The sequence below is a fragment of the Mustela putorius genome, unplaced genomic scaffold (assembly GCF_011764305.1).
Source record: "Mustela putorius furo isolate JIRA1106 unplaced genomic scaffold, ASM1176430v1.1 tig00000585_pilon_pilon_pilon, whole genome shotgun sequence".
Lineage (NCBI taxonomy): Eukaryota > Metazoa > Chordata > Mammalia > Carnivora > Mustelidae > Mustela > Mustela putorius.
In genome coordinates this window covers 7,656,511-7,678,106 of record NW_025421424.1, presented here as the reverse complement: position 1 = coordinate 7,678,106, position 21,596 = coordinate 7,656,511, and the positions used below count along the sequence as shown (strand labels likewise).

Genomic DNA, 21,596 nt, shown 5'->3' with positions numbered 1-21,596 from the left:
TAACCTCTTCTAGAAGTACCTCCAGTTCAGGACAGAGCCCCAGAGCATAAGGCCAGCAGACTTCAATTTGGAGAAGTGAAAAGATCACACTTACAGCAGCTGAGCCACAAATAACTAAAACCTAGAGGTGAAACTAGCAAATATTTTAAAAGCCAATGTCTTTTTGAAAACGAACTATATGTTCCACACAAACATCAGCCACTAGAAGCTTACCTTCTTTACAGCTACCACAGGACTATTTTAAGTAGAAATGGAACTTAAGCCAAATAAAATATCTCTATATCTAGCAAAATTTCAAAGATTTCAGTCCTGAAAGCAGTCTTCGTATATATATATATATGACCTAAATGGCAAGCCTACCCCTCAACCAAGCAATGTTTAAATGGTATCAAATTCTGTTGGTAGAATGTGATCTGGACCAGGCTGGGACTGGCATAATATGGTTCAACAAGATTTCTCAAGATGGTGAAGTAACTCCATGAAACTATTCCCATTTTCCAATATTCTACTATAGACCAGAATTTCACGTCAGAGAAAATCATTGTCCCTCTTTAGCTCCTTAGGAAACAACCAGGTCCTAGATGTTGTTGAACTCCCTTATCATTTAAAGAAACCTATTTTAGGGGCACCTGGGTGGCTCAGTGGGTTAAGCCTCTGCCTTCGGCTCACATCATGATCCCAGGGTCCTGGGATCGAGCCCGGCATCGGGCTCTCTGCTCAGCAGGGAGCCTGCTTCCTCCTCTCTCTCTCTCTCTGCCTGCCTCTCTGCCTACTTGTGATCTCTGTCTGTCAAATAAATACGTAAAATCTTTAAAAAAAAAAAGAAAGAAACCGATTTTAATAGAACTGACCTTTGTGAAGCCTTACTCAATCTGAGAAAGAAAAGGGGGAAACATCTGTGATAGCTGACACATATTTGTTGAACTGAACTACGGAAAATAATTTTCAGTATCTATCCACTATTTAATGGTGCCTCAATCACGTGAAGAGCATTGACTACTTCCTATAGGTCCAATTCCGCAGGATCTACTCCGTCTTCATCTCTTTTAACTTCCTTTTTGAAATCTCCTCCTCCCTTGGCCCTTACTAGTCTACTTGATCTTGGTTGTCCTCCTTCTTCTCTACCTTCTCACTCAGGGACACCACATCCTCTTAGAGAAGGCCTACCAATGGGAGGGTTTAAAATTCATTTACCTGATTCAAATCAATTATAGTTCCAACCCCAATGGGAGAACTCTCAAATTTCTATACAGAGATTCGATTACCAAGTTCTAGTCCTAAATTCCTGGCCATGTCCTAGACCTTTCCACTTCGGCCTCTTATTAGAGTCTCAGACTCCACACACTTCAAACTAAAATGAGCATCGTTCCCACTGTCAGTGACACCGGCATTATTTTTATCCCGGGCAACTACAGACTGGAAACCGAGAGTCACTTGGGGTTCCCCACTCCTGACAATCCCCACCTCTAACTGGGTCGGCAAGGTCACCTGATTCTTCCCATGCAGTATCTTGTGTCGACCTTCCTTCCTGTGTCTACCACAGGTCCATTCGTTCAGACCCTCTACCTTAAAACTTGAACCAGCCCAGTTGCTTCTTAACTCACCTTCACACTTTTCCGTTTCCTCATTAAAAGTCATTAAGGGACAATCATGCCAAATTAATCTTAATAAAAAATTGCTTTCCTTATCTCTCTCATGCCTAAGACAACTTCAATGAATCCCCCTTGCTACTGGGAAAGAGCCCAGACTGTTTAGCCAAGTACTTGAGATTCTCCCCAGTTGGACCCCGAGCAAATTTTCCCATATTCCCCACCGCCCTACCATTGTAAGGTGTCTTAAGACTGACTTCCCAGGAGACACAATATGTGCCCCATAAATGTTTAATAAATGCAGGAATAGATAAATGCAGGAAATAGGAATAAGCAAATGACTTCAGGTACCTAAAAATCATTTTATGAAATTTTTAAAGATTATGTTTAAAGTTTTGAGTAAACTCTACTCCCAGTGTGGGGCTCAAACTCACAACCCCAAGACCAAGAGTTGCATGTTGCCCTGACTGAGCCAGCCAGGTGCCCCAGGTACCAAAAATTCCTAACCCGGACCTAGGCTGTGGTTCTGAGGGATCCTAGCTCTCTGATTACATGCATTTCCCTGCAATGATCTCACTGTCTACACATATCCTTGTTTAGCCAATTTAACAGGCTTGCTTTCAGTCTATGTGAACACTTAACCAGAAAAATATATTTAAGAATATTAGAAAAAAATGTATTTAAGATTATCTACCAAAACAAGAAATATTTTCCTAAAAAAAAAAAAAAGATTGACTTCTAGTTTCTTTTAAGATTATACAAATTGAAGGGCACCTGGGCAACTCAGTCAGTTAAGCATTCAATTCCTGATTTCGGCTCTGGTTATGATCTCAGAGTCATGAGATCAAGCCCCGTGTCGGGTTCTGTGGGGAGCCTTCTTAAAATTTTCTCTCTCCCTCCCGTTCTGTTCCTCTTTGCTCTGCATGTGCAACCACCCTTTCTCTCTCTAAAAAGAAAAACAAAAAAAAAGATTATGTTATATGTAGTATCATTACTTTAAGATAACGACTTTCCTTTTCTTTCTCATAAATGTATATCTGCTACTGCTTTTGCATTTCTTAGCAAAGTTTATGATCTATTTTGTTCCAGGGGATAAAATGATAAAGAGAAATAAGGAAATAGAGAAAGAACTTTCTTTGAGCAACTGGCAACAAGAAAAAATAAAAAAGGGGCGTGTTACCTATTGTTGCTTAGTTGCTATGCTTCATACAGTGTTTTCACATAATTAGGATGTGTGTCTAACTGTAGGAATTTACTTAAGGACATTTATAATTACATCATTTAAAAAACATGGATGGGGCATTAAACATCTGCCTTCAGTTTGGGTCATGATCCCAGGGTTCTGGGATTGAGCCCCGCATTGGGCTTCCACTCAGCAGGAGGCCTGCTTCTCCCTCATCCACTCCCCCTGCTTGTGTTCCCTCTCTTGCTGTCTCTCTCCCTCTGTCAAATAAATAAATAAAATCTTAAAAAAAAAAATGGGTGAGGGAGGGAGAGCCTAAAACCAAGGTACGATGACAGAGAGATTTAAAAATGTCATAGAAAATAGAAATTTCCTCCAATAAATCATCCCAATCCATCATTAGATTTCAAGATCAGCTCTGGATAACTTGATGAAAAGCTGGGGTCATGAGATGTTTGTTAGCTGGGAGTTCTTAACACCAAGAATTCCAAATATCTAGAATTTAATTAAATGGACACTTTCCAAATAATACATAATCGCTAAATTATTATACCACCTCAGAGTATAGGAATGTAAGCATTTTCCAGCTGAGGATGACAAAGGGGACAGATAGCCAGTACCTTCTTAGTTGCTGGACCACAAAGACCAGCGTATTCTTCTAATGACCATTTTTTCTGTTTCTAGAGGTAGATCAGACACAGGCGACCTATTACAGAGCAGGTGTACGGTCATTTCTTAAATTCTAGTTTCTGACTATGGTTTGAGTTGCTGTGGATTTTCAGGATTAGATTTAGGGGGAGAGATGCTGAACTTGTAACAATACAGTCTATTTTCATCACAAGAGGGATGCAAGTGGGCTAGTTTGAGAGTTTAACTAAGGACATGCCACAGGCACATGGGAGACTATTAAAGAGTTCCACTCAAGTTACACTGATTTTTCAGCTGTCTCCACTCTTATGAACCTTTGGAATGATCACTTTTTATGTTGCCATTCATTCCAGGGCTGCTGAAAAGCTGTCAAGTCCCAGAACTGTTCCTCTTAGAAATCTCTAGAAAGGAGCCTGGCACATACTCCTTGTTACACTGTTTCTACTTGTTTGCTTTGCTTTGCTTGCTTGTCCAGTGCTTTCTGAGAATGCTATATGCAAAAAGCCCTTTTTGTAAGATACACCTCTATTAATTTGGTAAAATGATAAAGATTGTGTGTGTGTGTGTGTGTGTGTGTGTGTGTATGCATGTGCTTGTAAACCTGTGATTGTTTAGCAGCCTCGACTGCCCCCTTCCACAGTGGAACAGGATGGCTTTTTCTCCCCTACTCCTTCCTCCTCCTGGAGTCATCCTGCTGGATGACCAGGGTGATGTACTTTTAGCAAAACATCACATAGGAAATGCCGATGGAATTGTTCATTTGGGAAGTGTGAAACGTTTTGTTTTGTTTTGTTTTGTTTTTAGATATCTTACCATGAGCTCAGATCACTGTGAAGGACTTTTTTTTTTTTAATTCCCCTTCTGTCCCTACCAGACCTGCAGGCTCCAACACCCCAAGAGAGAACAAAACAGAGCAGAATTAGGACAGAATCATGGATACACCTCACAGAAAAGAAGGAGCTTTGAGATTAGACAGCAAAAGTGCCTAAAAGAGAAATCAGAGCCATGGCAGTGAGTTGGGGGTTGAGGGAATAAGGATAGGTCAAAGGGGGAAGGTATTTCTCAGACAAGCACAAGGTATGAGGATGCACATTCACTAGAGGGGGCACGAATGAGAGAAATCAGAGGCAAAATTGCTAAGGGAATAAGAAAAAGGGCCAGCATCCCTCCTGGCCCCGATCAGTTGGAATGTATGACAAACCAGATTCGGTGTATTCTTGATATGCTAATAATAGTACCTGCATTTGGTTTATGGTCTATACTATCCTTTTCCTTTCAAGACAGGTCTGGCCATAAAAATAGAAATCAGGACAGTCATCAGCATGTTCTTCTCATTGACTAGTAAGTTAATTACTCATAAATGGATTAAGGTCACTCCCAAAAGAGGATAGAAAGAAAAAGAAAGCCCAAGACCATAATATCTTTGCCTTGGAGAACTACATCATTGTACAGAAGACCTTGCATAAGTTACATTTAGGAGTGGGAGAAATCAAATTTGCCCCCACCCCCACCCCCGTGCTGGATGAGAGAGGGAGATCAGGTCAGGCTGTTTCTGGAGCTTCTTAAGGTAGTCAGTCCTTTAATGCCTACAACTACAAGTCAGTATGATCTATTCCAGTCCTCTAGTCTGGCTCCAACTAGCCGGCCAAACAAATGAGAATTGGCTTTCAGTCCAATAGTCAGGTAAGTGAGTAGGTGAGTAAGCAAGAGCCCAAAATGGGGTGACTAAACCAAGAAGTTCAACTTGTTAGATACTTACAATGTGAGGCAATGACAAGACATGTGTTTTGTTTTGTTTTGTTTTTAAATCCTGTGAATAACTGAAAAATGTGGGACTGGATGGTCCCTAGTTGAGAGGCTGGGGATGGAGTTGAGAGGAATTTGCTTTCAAAGGGATGTAATATATTTATCGTGATGGTAGCAGAAAAAAAAAATTCAGCTTCATGTACACAAAAGTCAAGAAATCCTGATAAGTGTGTTCAAATTCAAGTGATAGGCTCTATCGCATAAATATGAGTCATTTCAATTGCATGGATGTTTGTGCACTGGCTACGTAGGACTTACTGTGGTCATGACTGCCCTGTTAGTATTGTTACTGTAAATAAATAATAGAGCTAGGATCCATCTAGATCTTCTCTGTGGAGCTAATAAAACATACCATGCCTTCTCTTGTCTGTCTTGATAGGTCTCCAGAAGTTGCTACACTACCGGTCTGACTTCTAGTGTATTATAACCCAACATTACCATGGCCTTCACGACTGGGTATATTCTTTTAGGGCTCATTGAATCCTCGATATTTAATAAATATGTCTTTGTATTTGATAAGTGCAGTGTTTACTTTTTATATAAAAATACCTCATCCCAAAGAAACATAAAAATCACCCTCCCTCCATTTCTCTTTTTGCTTTTTCTTGTTTAGATGGACTCAAGCAACACTAAAGGAAAATTTTAAATATAGATTTCTTAAATAAAAAGTAATGCATATTCATTGAAGAAATTTTAGAATACCGAGAAGCAAAACAAAATTATAAAAATTACCTAGGATCCCACACTACCCAGAGTTAATCATTCCTAATATTTTATATTACATGCCAATCCTTTATCTATGTGTGTAATAAAGATAGGATCACACTGCATATAGGGATTTGCAACTTGCTTTTCTTACTTATGAATTTCCGTTCTACATTTTTAGTGATGACAGTATTCCATTCTGTAGGGTGTAACATAAATTATTTAGTCTATTCTTTCATTTTATTACACATTAAAGGTGCTTCAATCTTCCTAAACAATAGTTCCAAACAATATTATTCTTTTAATTAAATTATTTTATTTTATTTATTTGACAGACTGAGATCACAAGTAGGCAGAGAGGCAGGCAGAGAGAGGGGGAAGCAGGCTCCCTGCTGAGCAGAGAGCCCGACGTGGGGCTCGATCCCAGGATCCTGAGATTATGACCTGAGCCAAAGGCAGAGGCTTAACCCACTGAGCCACCCAGGCACCGCTCTAAACAATATTATTATAGGTAGCCAAAACCTATACAAATGCCTTTCATTATTTTCTTTAGATAAATTCTTGAGAATGGTCAAAGAATTTGCCCACTATAAAGGTTTTAGATCCATATTATCATTTATATATATATTTATATATCAGAAATGGTATACAGATTTTGCCTCCAGAAACATTACAAAAGCAATGTATGAAACTGCATGTTTCTCTGAACTCTGACCAACATTAGGATTATAATATTATAAGTATTAAGGCCATCTGGTAGCTTAAATGTTGTTGTTGGTATTTTTGTTATTTATACTTCTATTTGGAGTTTCTTCACTCCAAAACATTCTTTAGAAGGAAGAAGATACACCATAATCAAATTACCCTATCTACATGAAACCGTGTTCATATTTCTGTAATCCCATCCAGTCTTTGTTCAAATACATATAGCTCATATATGTACATTGAGTGCAATTCTTGACATTTGCTAAGCTTTCACTTTTTATACACAATTCATACTTTTACACATATCTTCTTTTAAAAAATTATTTTACTTATTTATTTGACACAGAGAGAGAGAGAGAGAGAAAGAGGGAGAGAAAGGGTGCAAGCAGGAAGAGTGGCACACAGAGGGAGAATCAGGCTCCCTGTTCAGCAGGGAACCCAATGCAGGACTTGATCCCAGGACCCTGGGATCGTGACCTGAGCTAAAAGCAGACGTTTAACCCACTGAGCCACCTAGGTTTCCCGTACACATGTTTTCTAAATGAAGACACTTCAACTGCCTCCAATGTAGAAAAGTATATCAGAGGAGTTTTATACAAAATTGACCAGCATGTAATATACATAACCAAGTCTTGACCCATATTTCATACAACGACTGTAATATACATAACCAAGTCTTGACCCATATTTCATACAACGACTGAAATGTACATGTCATAAAAACCACCATCAGTTGCAGTAATTGGCCAAAGGGATTACCTATTCTTCTGCAAATTGTAATCTGTCTGATCAAGAATGCACTAATGGAAATAGAGAGCCCTCCTTAGCCTTGAAGGCAAGACGTCCCTAGTGCTGGCCAGGAAAGAGTAGTGGCACCACCAGTCTGAGGGTTCCAACAGGGAGGTGGTGATCATACCGTTGCACTTGAGGCCACCAAAATCAATATGCTCATCAGGCAACTTTCTGGCTATAGTTAGTTTTTCTCCAAACTATTGAATATGCTATTAGTCATGCAAACTCCTATTCTGACAGTGATTTTTCTCCCTGAAAAATTAATAAATTGGCATTCTTGTTTCTGGTGAATTTCTCATGTATTTGCCTAGTCCTGATCAACTCGGAGCATACTGACAAAATTGAATTTTTAGACTAGCAAAACTAAAGCCAAGACACTGGATTGTGGTGATCCAAAATAGTTAATACCACATGACCTTGTTCAGTGCATTCTGATCACAACACTACAGTAACTGCATGTATTTGACCCTGATGGGATTCATAAAAATGATTAGAAAAACATCAAGACCCAGCTACATGTAACAAAATGGATGGATTTTATAAACATGATGTAGAGTGAAAAAAAGAAGACATTAAAAAAAAACACACAACAAATACATAGCATGATTGCATTACATAGTTCCAAAATAGGTAAAATTAATCTCTACTGTTCAATGATAAATACAGGTCTTAAAACTATGCAGAAAGATAAAGAAAACAATTCACAGATAAAAATCATAACCATTTCAGGACAGCATTTACCTCTAATATAGTGGGGTTTGGGGGTAGCTGTGATCCAGAAGGACACCCAAGGGATTTACAAGGTGTGAGCAATGTTCTGTTCCTCCATCTGAGCAATGCTCATATGGGTACCTGCTTTATCCTAGTGCTAAATCGCATGTGTTTGTTTACTTTTTTAAAGATTTTATTTATTTATTTGAGATACAGGGAGCATGAGCACGAGCAGGGGGAGGGGTAGAGGGAAAGAGAGAAGCAGGCTCTCTACTGAGCTGGGACACCAATGTGGGGTTTGATCTCAGGATCCTGGGATCATGACCTGAGCCGAATGAAGGCAAATGCTTAGCCAACTGAGCCACCCAAGGGCCCTGTCTATAGTTATTTATTTTTATTTATTTATTTTTAAGTAGGCTCCATATCCAGAGAGGAGCCCAAATTGGAGCTTGAACTCACAACCCTAAGATCAAAACCTAAGCTGATATCAAGAGTCAGATCCTTCACCGACTGAGCCACCCAGGTGCCCCTTGTGTGTGTGTGTGTATGTGTGTGTGTGTGTGTTTTCCTCATGTGTGTGTTGAAAGCACTTTTCTGTGTACATGTTATATTCTACAATTACTTCAAGTTTAAAAGGTTCAAGCCAATGTATAAACTGGGGGCAATAGAGTCAGGGCTAAGAGCACATGCTTAATGTTAGATAGCTCTATTTCAGATCCAAGTTCTACCACTTAATGAACTGCATGAACTTAGGCAAATTGTCCCTCTGTGTCTAGGACTTGCCAGACACGTGCTAGGGGCTGCAGATACCAAGATAAGCACAACTAAATGTGAGCCTTATCTTTGTGGTACTTCAGACTGATAGGAGAGCAGAGGTTAATCAAATAATCACACAATATGTAAAATTTGAACTGTGATAAATCCTATGGAAACATTAATAATGCTGGGGGCAAAAAAAAAAAAAGAGACGTAAAAAGAAATGACAGACGTGGCTGACCAAGAATGTATAATAGGAGATTTGTTGGATTTGGGGGGTCAAAAAAGGCTTCCCTGAGGATATGCCTACCAAATTGAGATCTGAAGAATTATGAAGTATTAACTAGGTGAAAAGGAGTATGAGGGAATATTCAAGGAAAGGGAACAGCATGTGTGCAAAGGCCCTGTGGTAGAAGAGCATGACAAGGACAAGCTCAACATGCTGTGGGAAGTTGGAAAAGCCCTTGAGGGCTGGTCCATGTAGGACTTTGTATTGTAAGGGATTCTTTGGGAAGTATGTGTTTGAGCATAGAGCATGGAACACAGTTCCATGGGTCAGTTATCATTGAAAGTTATCATTGAACAGACAACTTATAATGAGAAAATACGGGTTGAAAATAACCATGGAGTATAGAGTTGTGGAATCTCTATGTTGTGCACCTGAAACTAATGTAACACTGTACATCAGCTATACTTTGATTATTAAAAAAAAGAAAAGAAAAGAATCAAAATAATTTTTGAGGTTTCAAAATCAAATAAATAAAATTAACACAATGAAGTACTATTTTACACTAAATTGGGGGTGGGGAGTAGGAAGGATGTTAGGATGCAGTATAGAGGTTAAGGGCTTTTTATGAGACCAGTTTCAAGTCCTGGCTTTGCCATTTCATGGCTTAAATGAAGATAATGCTTTCCTCTTGGGGTGTTGTAGTGATTAAGTTTATATATGGTAAACCACTTAATGCCTAACATATAGTAAGGAGTCCAAAAGATTTAATTTCTTGTATAGTTATTAAGACTAGCACGGTGGTAGAAAAGATGATACATTCAGACTTTCCAAGTTAGAAAAACTCTTTGAAAAGCACATTTGGCAACACTTAGCCCATTAGATGCTAAGACTTTTTGACCTGGTAATGATACTAGCCCCAGGATATAATTCAAAAGACGAAAACCATGCGGACGAGCACATTTATTGCATGTTATTAATAATTGTGAAAAATTAGAAATAATCTAAATGTCCAAGAAAAAGAAAAAATCAAATTACTTGGGTGTCTACCACACATCAGGCATTTTATGTATTTATTCCATTTTCTCGCAGCATTCTGCAATGTGAATATTTATTTATTCCCACTTTTTAATGACTTTGTTCAAGGTCACGGAGCTAATGATAGGCAGAACCTAAATCCAAACTCAGGTTTATATGACACTGATGTCAATTTAAATATAGATGGTAAAGCAAGACTACCTGAACTTAAATCTCTGTTCTACCACTTCCTATCTCTCTAACCTTGAGCGAGTCAATTAACCTCTGCCTCAGTTTCTTCATTTATAAAATGTACAGTACCTTCTTCAATGGATTAAATGACTTGATACATAAAGGTGTTTAGAACAGTTTCTATAAGAAATATGGAAGTATTAGCTATTATTATGAGCATTATTCTTTCCTTATACCATGCTCCATCAAAAGCCATAAATATAGATTTTAATTAACATGATAATTTGGGTATAATATTAAGTGAAAATATGAGAATACAAAATTATATCTATGCTGTCATTATAACAATGTAAAAGGCAGTATATAAATGGATAAGAACTAGAATTTCCACACCAACTAGACTGTATTTGTTGGGATATTGGTCCTACGGTGAATTTATTTTCTTTTAACTTGCAATAATATTGTTTTATATGAATAACAACAATATGGGGTACCTGCGTGGCTCAGTCGGTTAAAGTAGGACTCTTGATTTCCACTGAGGTCAATGATTTCCGGGTCTTGAAATTGAGCCCCAAGTCAGGCTCTGTGCGGGGGAAGGGAGTCTGCTTGAGATTCTCTCCCTCGCTCTCTGTCTCTCCCCCCACTTTCCCTGCCAACCCTGGGCTCTCTCTCCCTCTCTCTCTTTTTTAAGAGAGAGAAGGACAAAAGGAACTATACTAACTGAGGTCTTATGCTCAGGCTAAAAACCCTTTGAGGAACTCGGTGTTACTGGCTGAACCAAGACATTACTGCATAAGGATTCATTTCCCGGACTCTGAAATGACAGATCCAGCTTAAGCTTCACTTCTGGGGCTGAACAACGGCGTGAGCTTAGACCAATTACTTAACCTCTCAAAGCCTCAGTTTTCTCATCTGTGGGTCAGCGATCATTAACAAGAACGGTTTTGTTTTTTTTAAATGAGTAATAAATAAATAAGATAATGAATACAATGCCTCCTTGACACCGCACCAAGACTATCACAATTCAGTATTTACCGGTGTAATTAGATGCCTGTCTATGGCATCCTCTGATATCTTGGGAGATGAGCTCCACCAAAGCAGGGCATTGTATCTTGCAGCATCTAACACAATGCTTTGCACATAGTAAGTTCTCAGTAAACACGTGAATGAATGCGGGAAAAGCTTATAGTCGTGGCAGTTTCCACTCTAGTAAGAGCCAAGTTTAGTGGAACTAAACTTCCACTCGTTTCATGGCAGTTTCCGCTACAGAAAGGTGATTGAATTTAGTGTCGGCGAAGGAAAAGTCCTCAGCTGCATGGTATTGGCTTCAGCCAGCATACCAGCACCATGTGCTCTGTGCACAGACACACAGCCAAGGGGGTGGGGCCGGGGACTGAAATCCAAGCCTCGGACTTGGCGGGAGGCAGGGTACACAGATTGTCTCCCTGGAACCAGAGATGGCTTTCTGTAATTCCCGCAAAGTCCCTACCATTGAGGCTAGCAGTGGCCTCATGTCACAGAATTAGTGCTCCAACCTCAAAAACATCAAATCCTGGGAGAATACATCAAAGAGTTGAAGGTGGGATGGGGGACAAGACCCTATGGAAAGCCCTTCAAGTTAATGGCAGTATTGACCTGTCCAAGCAAGCAACCGAGCCCTGTTCACCACCACCCAACTCCCCCAAAATGAATGTCTCTGGTATCTCAGCTGAACCTTTAGGTGGGGCTGAGGGCAAGACTCTGTTTTTCCACTGGAGGACATGAGTCAGTGAACAGTGAGGTGCCACTTAATCACCACCCAAAAACAAGGTCCTTAAAACCAAGAGCTAGAAAAGCAAGGAAGTGATTAATATAAAAGTCAGGATAGTGATTATTCCCTGGGCAGGACAGGGCAAGACATGGTGGGAGTGGGGATGGGGAGAGGAATGGGGGTGAGGGACCTGCTGGAGAAGTGATACAGAGGGGTCTCTGGGAGTCTGAGGATGTTCTAGTCCTTGACCTTGGAGGTGGTGGCTTTATAATTATATTTATACATGCTGTCTGTAATTTTCTAACAATGTATTATGTTTCACAATTTTAGACAGCTGAAAAAAAAACTAACTATACAATGTTCTTAAGCAGGGGAAAATGACCAGGTTTGTATTATTAGAAGATCAATTGGGTATTGAATGCAAAATAATATTAGTCAAGTTGAGTTGGTATAAGGGCTTCTCTCACAACATATAATCACTCAGTCATAATATCCAATCACTCAGCTTTACAGAGTGTTTTCACAGCTACTCTCTGGGATCAGAATGTCAGGTCCATGAGCACAGAGGTGTTGTCTTGTTCATGGCTGTATCCTCAGGGCCTAGAACTAAACTTGGTACACAGGAGGGTCTCAATAAATATTCCTGAATGAATGAGCACATTTAACTATTGCTGATATTTAATCGTCACGACAATATGTGAGGGTCCGTAGGATGTAAATTATCATTCCCATTTTGGAAGTTAGGAAACAAAGACTTGAAGAAATGAAGGAACATGTCAAAGAGTCGATAATTCGGTTGATGAGAGACTCATGATTTGATTTCAGGTTTTCTGCTTCAACTCTCTTGTTTTTCCTACTTCTCTGGATCTGAAGAGCCAAGGCCTCAAGCTTTTAGGGCTCTGAAACACCAGCTGGAAGTATTCCAAAGTACATAATAGGTACTATCAGATATGCCATGTCCTCTGCTGTGCTAGGTTATGGGATGAATGAAGCCTACCCAGCCGCTGATGGGTCAGTTACCACAGTCCCATCAGAAGAGACGCAGCGCTTCCCTGGATGACCAGATCTAGTCAGCCTCACTCTCCTTGGCACTCGTGTTTGTCTCCATGCCCCTCACTTGTCTCTAGTCCTCATCCCAGCCGTTCCACCCCTCCAAGCAAAAGAAGCTTAAGGAAACCCTGTTATTGCAAAAAACACAGGTTCTCATTTTTCCTTTTGAGAAAATACACCAGAAAAATAAAAGAAGAAATAAAGAAATATGGCAGCCAGTAGTTTCAGGGCGCAGGAGCCCTTGTCATCCCAGCGGGATTCTATGGGGAGGCTAACACATAATGTTCCGTGAAAAGTTCATCTTGGTTTCTTTCCTCTTAATATTAATTAAAAGTCGTCATTTGAGGCATAAGGCACAGCTCAGATACCTAGGAACTCCAGATGTTCGATTAATGTTGAGTATTTATAAACCTGGAATTATGTAGGCCTTCCGTAGGAATCCTAGTCCAACTCCAAGAACTAGCAAACACAATATTTAAAACAGTATTTTGGAGATAATACATAAAACACACAAGCCACTTAGAAAAGCTGAAGTTTGGGGGGTGCCTGGGTGGCTCAGTCTGTTAAGCGTCTGCCTTCAGCTCAGGTCATGATCCCAGAGTGCTGGGATCGAGCCCCGCATGGGACTCCCTGTTCAGTGGGAAGCCTGCTTCTCCCTCTCCCACTCCCCCTGCTTGTGTTCCCTCTCTCGCAGTGTCTCTCTCTCTATATATAAATAAATGGGTGAAATCTTTTAAAAAAAGGAAGCGAGTCTTTAAACAAAAACAAAAGCAACAAAGAAAGAAAAGTTGCAGTTTGGGACATCTAGGTGGCTCAGTGAGTTAAGTGTCTGCCTTTGGCTCAGGGTCCTGGGATTGAGTCCCATATTGGGCTCCCTGCTCAGCGGGAAGCCTTCTTCTCCCTCTGTCTGCTGCTCCCCCTCCCTCTCTCTCTCTGACAAATAAATAAATTAAAATCTTGAAAAAAAAAAAAAAACTTGTCGGAAAGCTGGAGTTTTCGGTTGCCTTTCTCCCTTCTTGCCCTGCACGGTCTGATATACACGTTCTCTCCGAGGAGCAATTTGGTCTAGGAGAGTTGAACCATCCTCATCAGCTAAACAGTCTGTGTAACTCCCCTCAGAGTGTCACATGTAGGACTCACCAGAAATTCACCGGCAAACTCCTCTTTGTCAGTTTTCTTGCTTTGGGCCTCCTCCAGGAATCTGTGCAGAATTTCCCTTTGGTCCATGCTGCAGGACAAGAGAAACGGTCTGCCAGTGGGTGAAGGGAGGGCATGTCATATGTATGTCATGGCCAAGATACCACCAAGGAGCCAGGGCTGCTGCTGGAGCAGAGCATGTTGAAGGCTGTGGTTAACTGACTTCATCACAAGCCCTAGAGGAAATTAGTGCGCAACCAGCTTCTGTGGTCACACAACAAAGCCATCATCACTCCAGGGCCCTAGCGCCTTCCTTCTCAAGGAAGGAACCCGGTTACAACTTGAGTTGCAACAAACAAGAGGCTAACCAGAGCATCACACGTGGTCTGCTTAGCTCTGAGACTGTTCCACTCTATCCCTTTTAAGCGAGATTCACCTTTTTTCTTGTTTCCTAGAGAAAAGGCAGTGTGCCAGGTCTCACGGATCGGATCTGCTTCTCCCCATTTCTTCAGTGAACACAAGGGCCCTGTTGATACCTTCTGTTTCCTCATGTCCCAAATGAACTCAGCCAAGTTCAGCTAGGGCCAGAAAGCGAGACAGACACTGTTTGGAGTTAAGACATCTTCTGCCTGTGCTACTCTCCCCAAAGTGCCTTGTCCATGTGATCGGTGGGAAATTTCTGTTCATCAGAGAAGGCATTTTTGTTCAGAAATTTTAAGTATGGGGGCGCCTGGGTGGCTCAGTGGGTTAAGCCGCTGCCTTCGGCTCGGGTCATGATCTCGGGGTCCTGGGATCGAGTCCCATGTCGGGCTCTCTGCTCGGCAGGAAGCCTGCTTCTCTCTCTCTCTGCCTGCCTCTCTGTCTACTTGTGATCTCTCTGTCAAATAAATAAATAAATAAATCTTAAAAAAAAAAAAAGAAATTTTAAGTATGCCATATAGACCTCAAACTCTCTTTTGGATGAAACAAAGTCAGCTGCTTCTGACAGCCTGTATCTCTCCCAGGGCTGGGGAAGTGCTGAATTGCTTAAGGGAAGTATTGTTGATTTCAGGACTGAGTGTTGATCTATATGGGATCCAGGAGCACAGTGGCCCCCCATGAGGACCAGGAAGTTGGCACAATGTCTCCTTATGCAATGCTAGTTAACTATAAGGAACAGAAAAAGAGTAAAATCACCCACCTTGCTGGCAACAGTGTAACTTTCAGGGCGGAAAGCATGAGCTGAGTCTAGAGAAGACATTCTACCCTCCCAACTGGTGCCTTGGAAAAGGCCATCGCTTCGGGAAGCCATGCTGTGCATGTGGCATTTGGGCCCTGTTTGTCAGGCGGGCTGTTCTAGAAAAAGCTTCCACATCTCAGCTTGAATAAATCCTCTCCTCAATGGGTACAAACCTACTTAAGACTGTCTCATACAGAGTGAGCGCAACCCAAAATCAGCATATCGTCTTTGCCTGAGGACAGAAGTTCCATAAATAATTGTTAACAAAATTAGTCTGAAATAATCCTGAAGAAAACTGGGAAATGTGCCATGAGAGCTTCCTCTATTTAAGATATTAGCAATCCTTTCTGTTTTGCATTATTCAGACTCCCTTCAGGAAATCATGACTCCAAGCACTGTGAAGTCGCCTCCACTTTATTGAGCCCCACAACAGGAAAGGAACGGGTGTTGGAGGGATCCCACTTGTAGGCAGGTGAAGCTAATAGAGAATTGCAATCCTGAGACACATAAGAAATTAAAATGAAACATAGTTCTCCAACAATACTTGTTGAGAGTGGGACAGTATTTCTTCAATTAGCATTAAAGGGGAATTTTTTGTTGTGCTAACAAATGCGATGTTTAATTTGGTTATTTTAAGACATATAAAATATGGCAGGGGGAAGACTTCAAAAGCACAAAATCTAAAGTTCACAATAACTAAAACCCTTTAAAACTATGTTATGAGGTTTGATGAAGACTAAGTGATGCAGAAAAAGCTCAATTGTGTAAGTGCTGGGATCAAGGGTACTTTAGAAAAAAAAATATTTATTTATTTGATAGACAGAGATCACAAGTAGGCAGAGAGGCAGGCAGAGAGAGAGAGGAGGAAGCAGGCTCCCTGCCGAGCAGGGAGTCCAGTGTGGGGCTGGATCCCAGGGCTCAGGACCTGAGCCGTAGGCAGAGGCTTTAACCCACTGAGCCACCCAGGCACCCCTTTTTCTTTTTAAAAGTCTTTTAAAATTCTTATGCCACTTTTAACTACAAAAACGATTTAAAAATCCAACAATTGGCTCAACAAATTTATTTAGTGCCCACTAAACGCTAAGCACTATAGTAGGACTGGGGAGGCAGTATCGAACAAGCCAGAATATAGTGAAAAGAACCCTTAACCACTTAATAAAGCATCTCAGGACTAAGATGCAGATGTAATTACTAAACAAAATAAAAACATTCCAAAGTAACTTGCTCCTTTGCTGAGTACCAAAGCATAATATGAAAAAGAAAATGATTTTCTGCATTTTAACAAGAGAGAGAGAGTTTCATAATCTCTCTGTCCCCTTAGAATGTAACCACTTCCAACCAAACCAGAAATTTACTAATTAATAAACAAAAAGAGACCTAATCAAATAAGAGGTAATGTTCTTTTTCTCAAGCTCATATTTCAGAACAGTCTCTAACTTCAGTCTCTTCTTGGGGAGAGCTAAGATAGAGACAGATAAGAGGTGAAGAGAAACTCACTGAGATGCCCTCTGTAGCCCTTTTACCCCAAATATAAGAATCTAAAAATAGTGTCTTAGCAGAACTGCAGATTTTTTTTTTTAAAGCGAACAGCAACTCTTAGGAGTCTGTTCCACTCTAAAACCAAAAGAGACAGAAACATGGTGAAATAACCAAACCTCAAAAACCCACTTAGCTGAAAGACCATTTCCTGAGTAGACCACTCAAGCAAGCAAAAAACAAAACTGAAGGAGAAAACAAAAAACTTTAAAAAAAAGTTTTATTTTTAACAAATCTAAGCTGCTACTTCATTGTTCACACTTCCTTCTACAGATACTCACAGGTGTCTACAGACAATAGGGGCATCATGCTTTTTGATAAAGATTCTGATGACTCATTTATATCTTGCGGGAAGATCAAGAGCTGGGGGAGGGGAGGAATATCTTATACAGCAAAGACCGGCAAGTACCTAAAAGAATTTGCGAATTTGTGATGAAATATTTAAGTCAGTCCGGTGTAAATCCTGAGTGAACGCAACAATTCCATGCAGTAAAAGACCCACATGAACTCTCTGTCAGAACCCTCAGGGGTGAGTTCTAGTGGAAAGTAAAAGTGCATGAGCACCTGAAGAAGACCGAGGAAGGAACACCTCACTGCTGCCCCCTGTGGCTCTCTGGAGTGTTCAGGAGGAAGAGGACAGCAGGGAGGAGGGCCTGTCCCACAGTCACCTGCACCAGCAAGAGGGAAGTGTGCCAGTGTAAGGGGAAACATCATTGTCACGGAGGTTGGAATTAGATGACAAAAAACAAAACAAAACAAAACAAAAACCAAAAACCTTAAACCGGAGAGAATATCAGGGGAGATTATTAGGACAGTGATTATTAGCTAATGGGAAATACACTCAGCACATCTTCTCTACCTCTGCGGAGCCTGTCCTACCCTGGGGAAGCCACTTACCAACCTTTGCTTCCTCTTCATTATGCCTGCCTTTCTCTGCTTCACAGGGTCATTGGTTTGTTATGGGCTCTGTGTATTATCTGTGAGACACTGGGTTCTTTGTGAGCATGCCCTGGGTCACCAAGGCCTGCCTGTCCTTTCTCCTCAACCTCTTGTAGATTCATGCAGTCTTTTTCATTCCCATGTGGACCTCCAGGCCCTTTTGCACACGTGGACTGCTGCAGCAATCGCGGCAATCTCAATGCACTGTCATCTATATTCCGTGCTTGCATCTCCTAGAACCAAGACTGGATAAATGTTACTAAAACTCCACTTTAATGCTCAAAGACCCGAAGTAGTTACCCATGCTCTAGAGGAACGCATCCAGATTCTTCCACTTGCTACCAAGCCCCTCCCTGTGTGTCCCCACCCAAACTATCTAGCCACATCCCCCACAGGCCTTGCTCACGCTACTGCCACCTCATGTGCTACTTCTCGCCTTTCCCCTAATTTTCGTCAAGACAAAAGTAAAGCTGTAAATCCCGGTTACTCTTCTCTTCAACAATTCTGCCCCTGACGCCATCTCACCAACAAACTTCTCTCAGGAGGCCTCTTCCCAGAATTACATCTTTATATTCAGCCGTAGCAGTTTTCTTCGTTTCTTCACGTGTTCCTAGTCTCCCATAAGTTTATTCAGGAGAGTTAATTTTTTTAAAAAACCACTTAAGTGGCCTGCTGCTGTTTTAAGTTTATCAAAGGTAATGCTAGTGTCTTCTATATGCGTCTGTGTAACCCTCAGTGCTTAACCCTGGTCTTAAGCACACATGAAATAATCTTATGGTGATCAAGGACACTATGTAATGTGGTTGGCTGTTGTTAAGACACCCACCCCGACTTGCTTACTCACTGCAACAATGACTCCAGGTCTCCTGCCCAGCACTTTCACTTTGCCAGGAGCAGATGGGCCTTCCCTACAGGGACATCAGGAACCTGGCAAAGAGCACTTGCCTGAGGGCTGCTGCCCAGCACGGGGGCGGGGGGGGGGGGCATTGTTATGGAAGGGAATGCGGCCCGGTCATCATGAGGCAAGAGTTGAGCCCTGCAGGGCTGCAGTGGCTGGAGAAGAAATGACCTCCTTCCTCTCCACAATAGATCCAGTTCCCTTTCTGTAAAAGGACATGGGTGAGGCTTACACAAGACGCTTGTTGCTTTGCTTTGTGTTTTTACCTCATCCACAGCAGGAAAATCCCCTCCCCAGCTTCTGGTCATGATAGCTTCTGGCCACTACAGGATTCCGAGACCTCATCAAGCTCTTCAGTTCAGCTGCTGTGAACTTCGTAGTTACCTCCCCACATTCCACAGGAAATCATGCTCTGCCTTCGGTTTCAGAAATGCAATCCTCAGAGGGCAAAAGTCCACTGATGATTTTCAACTGATGTAATTTACCTTTTTTTTTTTTTTTAAACTCTTGGGCTTGGCACCTTGTTCAAAATCTAATCAAACTTGATGTTTATCTTTCGTTTGATTGTTTATTGAGTCTGTTTATTTAATGAATACTTATGAGATCTATATACATGCAAGAGAATGGGGAGGAGAAGCACTACAGATGTGTACAACAAATTGTCTTCATTCAAGGCTCTTTTATACTTGAAGGAAACTAAATACACAAATAACTATAACTTAAGGCCATATGTGGTAAGGCCATAAATGTTATGCTAACAAAATTTTGAGGAGGCAAAGATCTTGTGTTTGGGTTATCTGGATAGCCTTCATAGAGGAAGCAGCATTTGAGTTAGGCCTTGAATATGTCAAAGAGCCTGAGAAAAAGCATTATGAAAGAGAGAAAGAACAGAGGGAGTTGGATGGCCTATTGAGTGGCTCAGTCTGATGGGAGCCTTGGTTCTGTAGAATCCTGACTGACAAGGCTAGAAAGGGCAGTTGGAGACAGACCCTGAGGAAATTTTAATACCAGGTTGAAAAGTCAGGCTTTATTTGATGGGCAGTGGAAAACCGGTGAAGGTTTTGTTTTAGTAACAACTTTATGAGGTACTACTGACATATAATAAACTGCACATTTCAAAGTGTGTGGTTTGTTAAGTTTGAAATATGTACACAGCCATGAAACCATCATCACAATCAGGATAAGGAACAAATCCAATCACCTTCAAAATTTCCACTGGAAAATCTTAAGAAAATGGCAGTCAAAGCAATGTTTCTCAATATCTTTTTTTAAAGAAACGGTCCTTTCTGATCATTTTTTTGGAAGTCTCCTCACTTCCTTCAGTAGTATATAAATTTTCAAAATGAATTATGTCATATCTAAAAATGGATCAAAAGAAAAGACAAGGAAACCATAGCTTTGGTGAATCTGGTGGCAGTATATAGGACAGACTGGTGTGGGGCAAGCCTGCAACAGAATGATCCATTAACAGCCTGACTAAGAGGCTTGGCAATAAAGTCTTGTGAGAGAATTAGAACAAAAAGAAAGAATAAGTGAGGAAGACTGATTGTGTGTTTAAGACTGGACAGAGGGAACAGGGGAAAATGACTAAGCTTTCGAGCTAGCTCGATGGCAGTCTGGGAAAGTATAGGGGATAAGAAAGGTACATAGACATGAAGAATTAGAGCTTGTGGATGTGGATTTAGGAAGAAGGGAAATAAGTCAGATATGGGAATCACCCACATTGAAGCGAGAGGTAAAGCCAGAAGGCTGGCTTGCCTTTGTGAGAGACAGTGTCAGTGGAGAGAAAAAAGGCAGAATTTTATGAGCTCCAAATCACAGCAGCCCCAAATTGTTAATGGTGCAGTTCTCAAAATAGTCCAGAAACTGGGCTAAGCCCTTCCCACAGTGTATCGTTTCATTTATCCCTCACCACAATCCTACGAATGAGCAACCAAATAATTTCTCTTTTAGAATGTGGAGACTAAGGCACAAAGGAATTGGATTACTGGCCCAGTGTCACGTGATTAGTCTATGGTGAAACTAAATTATTAAAATCAGATGGTCTGAAGGTATCTGGAATCTTTGGGCAATGTGTTTTCTTTCTGTCACCCCACCACTTCAGCCCTCCTAGGAGAGGATGATTTTCCTATTCACTTGGTATAATCCCCAGGGGCACAATACCCTTAATCTCAAGACTCTTGGAGCCAGATTCATATTGACGTTTCATTGGCAGTATAGCATAAAACAGGGAGCTGCTATAGCCAAGTGGGAAAAGAAAAGACAAAGAGGAGGCTGCTGGCCTCTGACATTTGTCATTTACTCTGTCAGATTATTGAGATATAACAGACATATAACTTGTATAATAAATTTAAGGCATACAACGTAATGATTTGCTCTATGTATGTATTTTGAAGTGATTACGACAATAAGGTTGGTTAACACATCTATCACCTCGCCTAGCTACACAATTTGTTTTGGGGCATCCGGCTGGCTTTGTCAGTGGAACCTGTGCCTCTTGATCTTGGGATTGTGAGTTTAAGCCCCCTGTTGGGTGTAGACACTACTTACAAAAAACATATAAATAAAAAAATAAATAATGGGGTGTGTGTGTGTGTGATGAGAACTTTAAAAATCTACTTTTTTAACAACTTTTCAACATATGATACGATGTTGTTAATTACAGTCACTATGCTGTGTATCACATCCCCAGATCTTCTTCATCTTATAACTGGAAGGTTGTATACCCTTTGCCCTC

At 40.9% G+C, this 21,596-nt stretch overlaps 1 protein-coding gene across 4 annotated transcripts in view; it reads right to left on the bottom strand.

Moving 5' to 3' along the window:
- PTPN22 (protein tyrosine phosphatase non-receptor type 22) overlaps positions 1–14,514 on the bottom strand; it is a 57,889-nt gene extending 43,375 nt beyond the window's left edge. For 2 of the 4 annotated variants that reach the window (XM_013044411.2, XM_013044412.2), the window contains exon 1: positions 14,271–14,514. In XM_013044411.2, coding sequence (XP_012899865.1) covers positions 14,271–14,357 — 87 coding nt within the window. In that variant the 5' untranslated portion in view covers positions 14,358–14,514. The remainder of the gene's footprint in view (positions 1–14,270) is intronic. The other 2 variants (XM_004769835.3, XM_013044410.2) reach the window with 1 other exon arrangement.
- Positions 14,515–21,596: the final 7,082 nt, after the last annotated feature.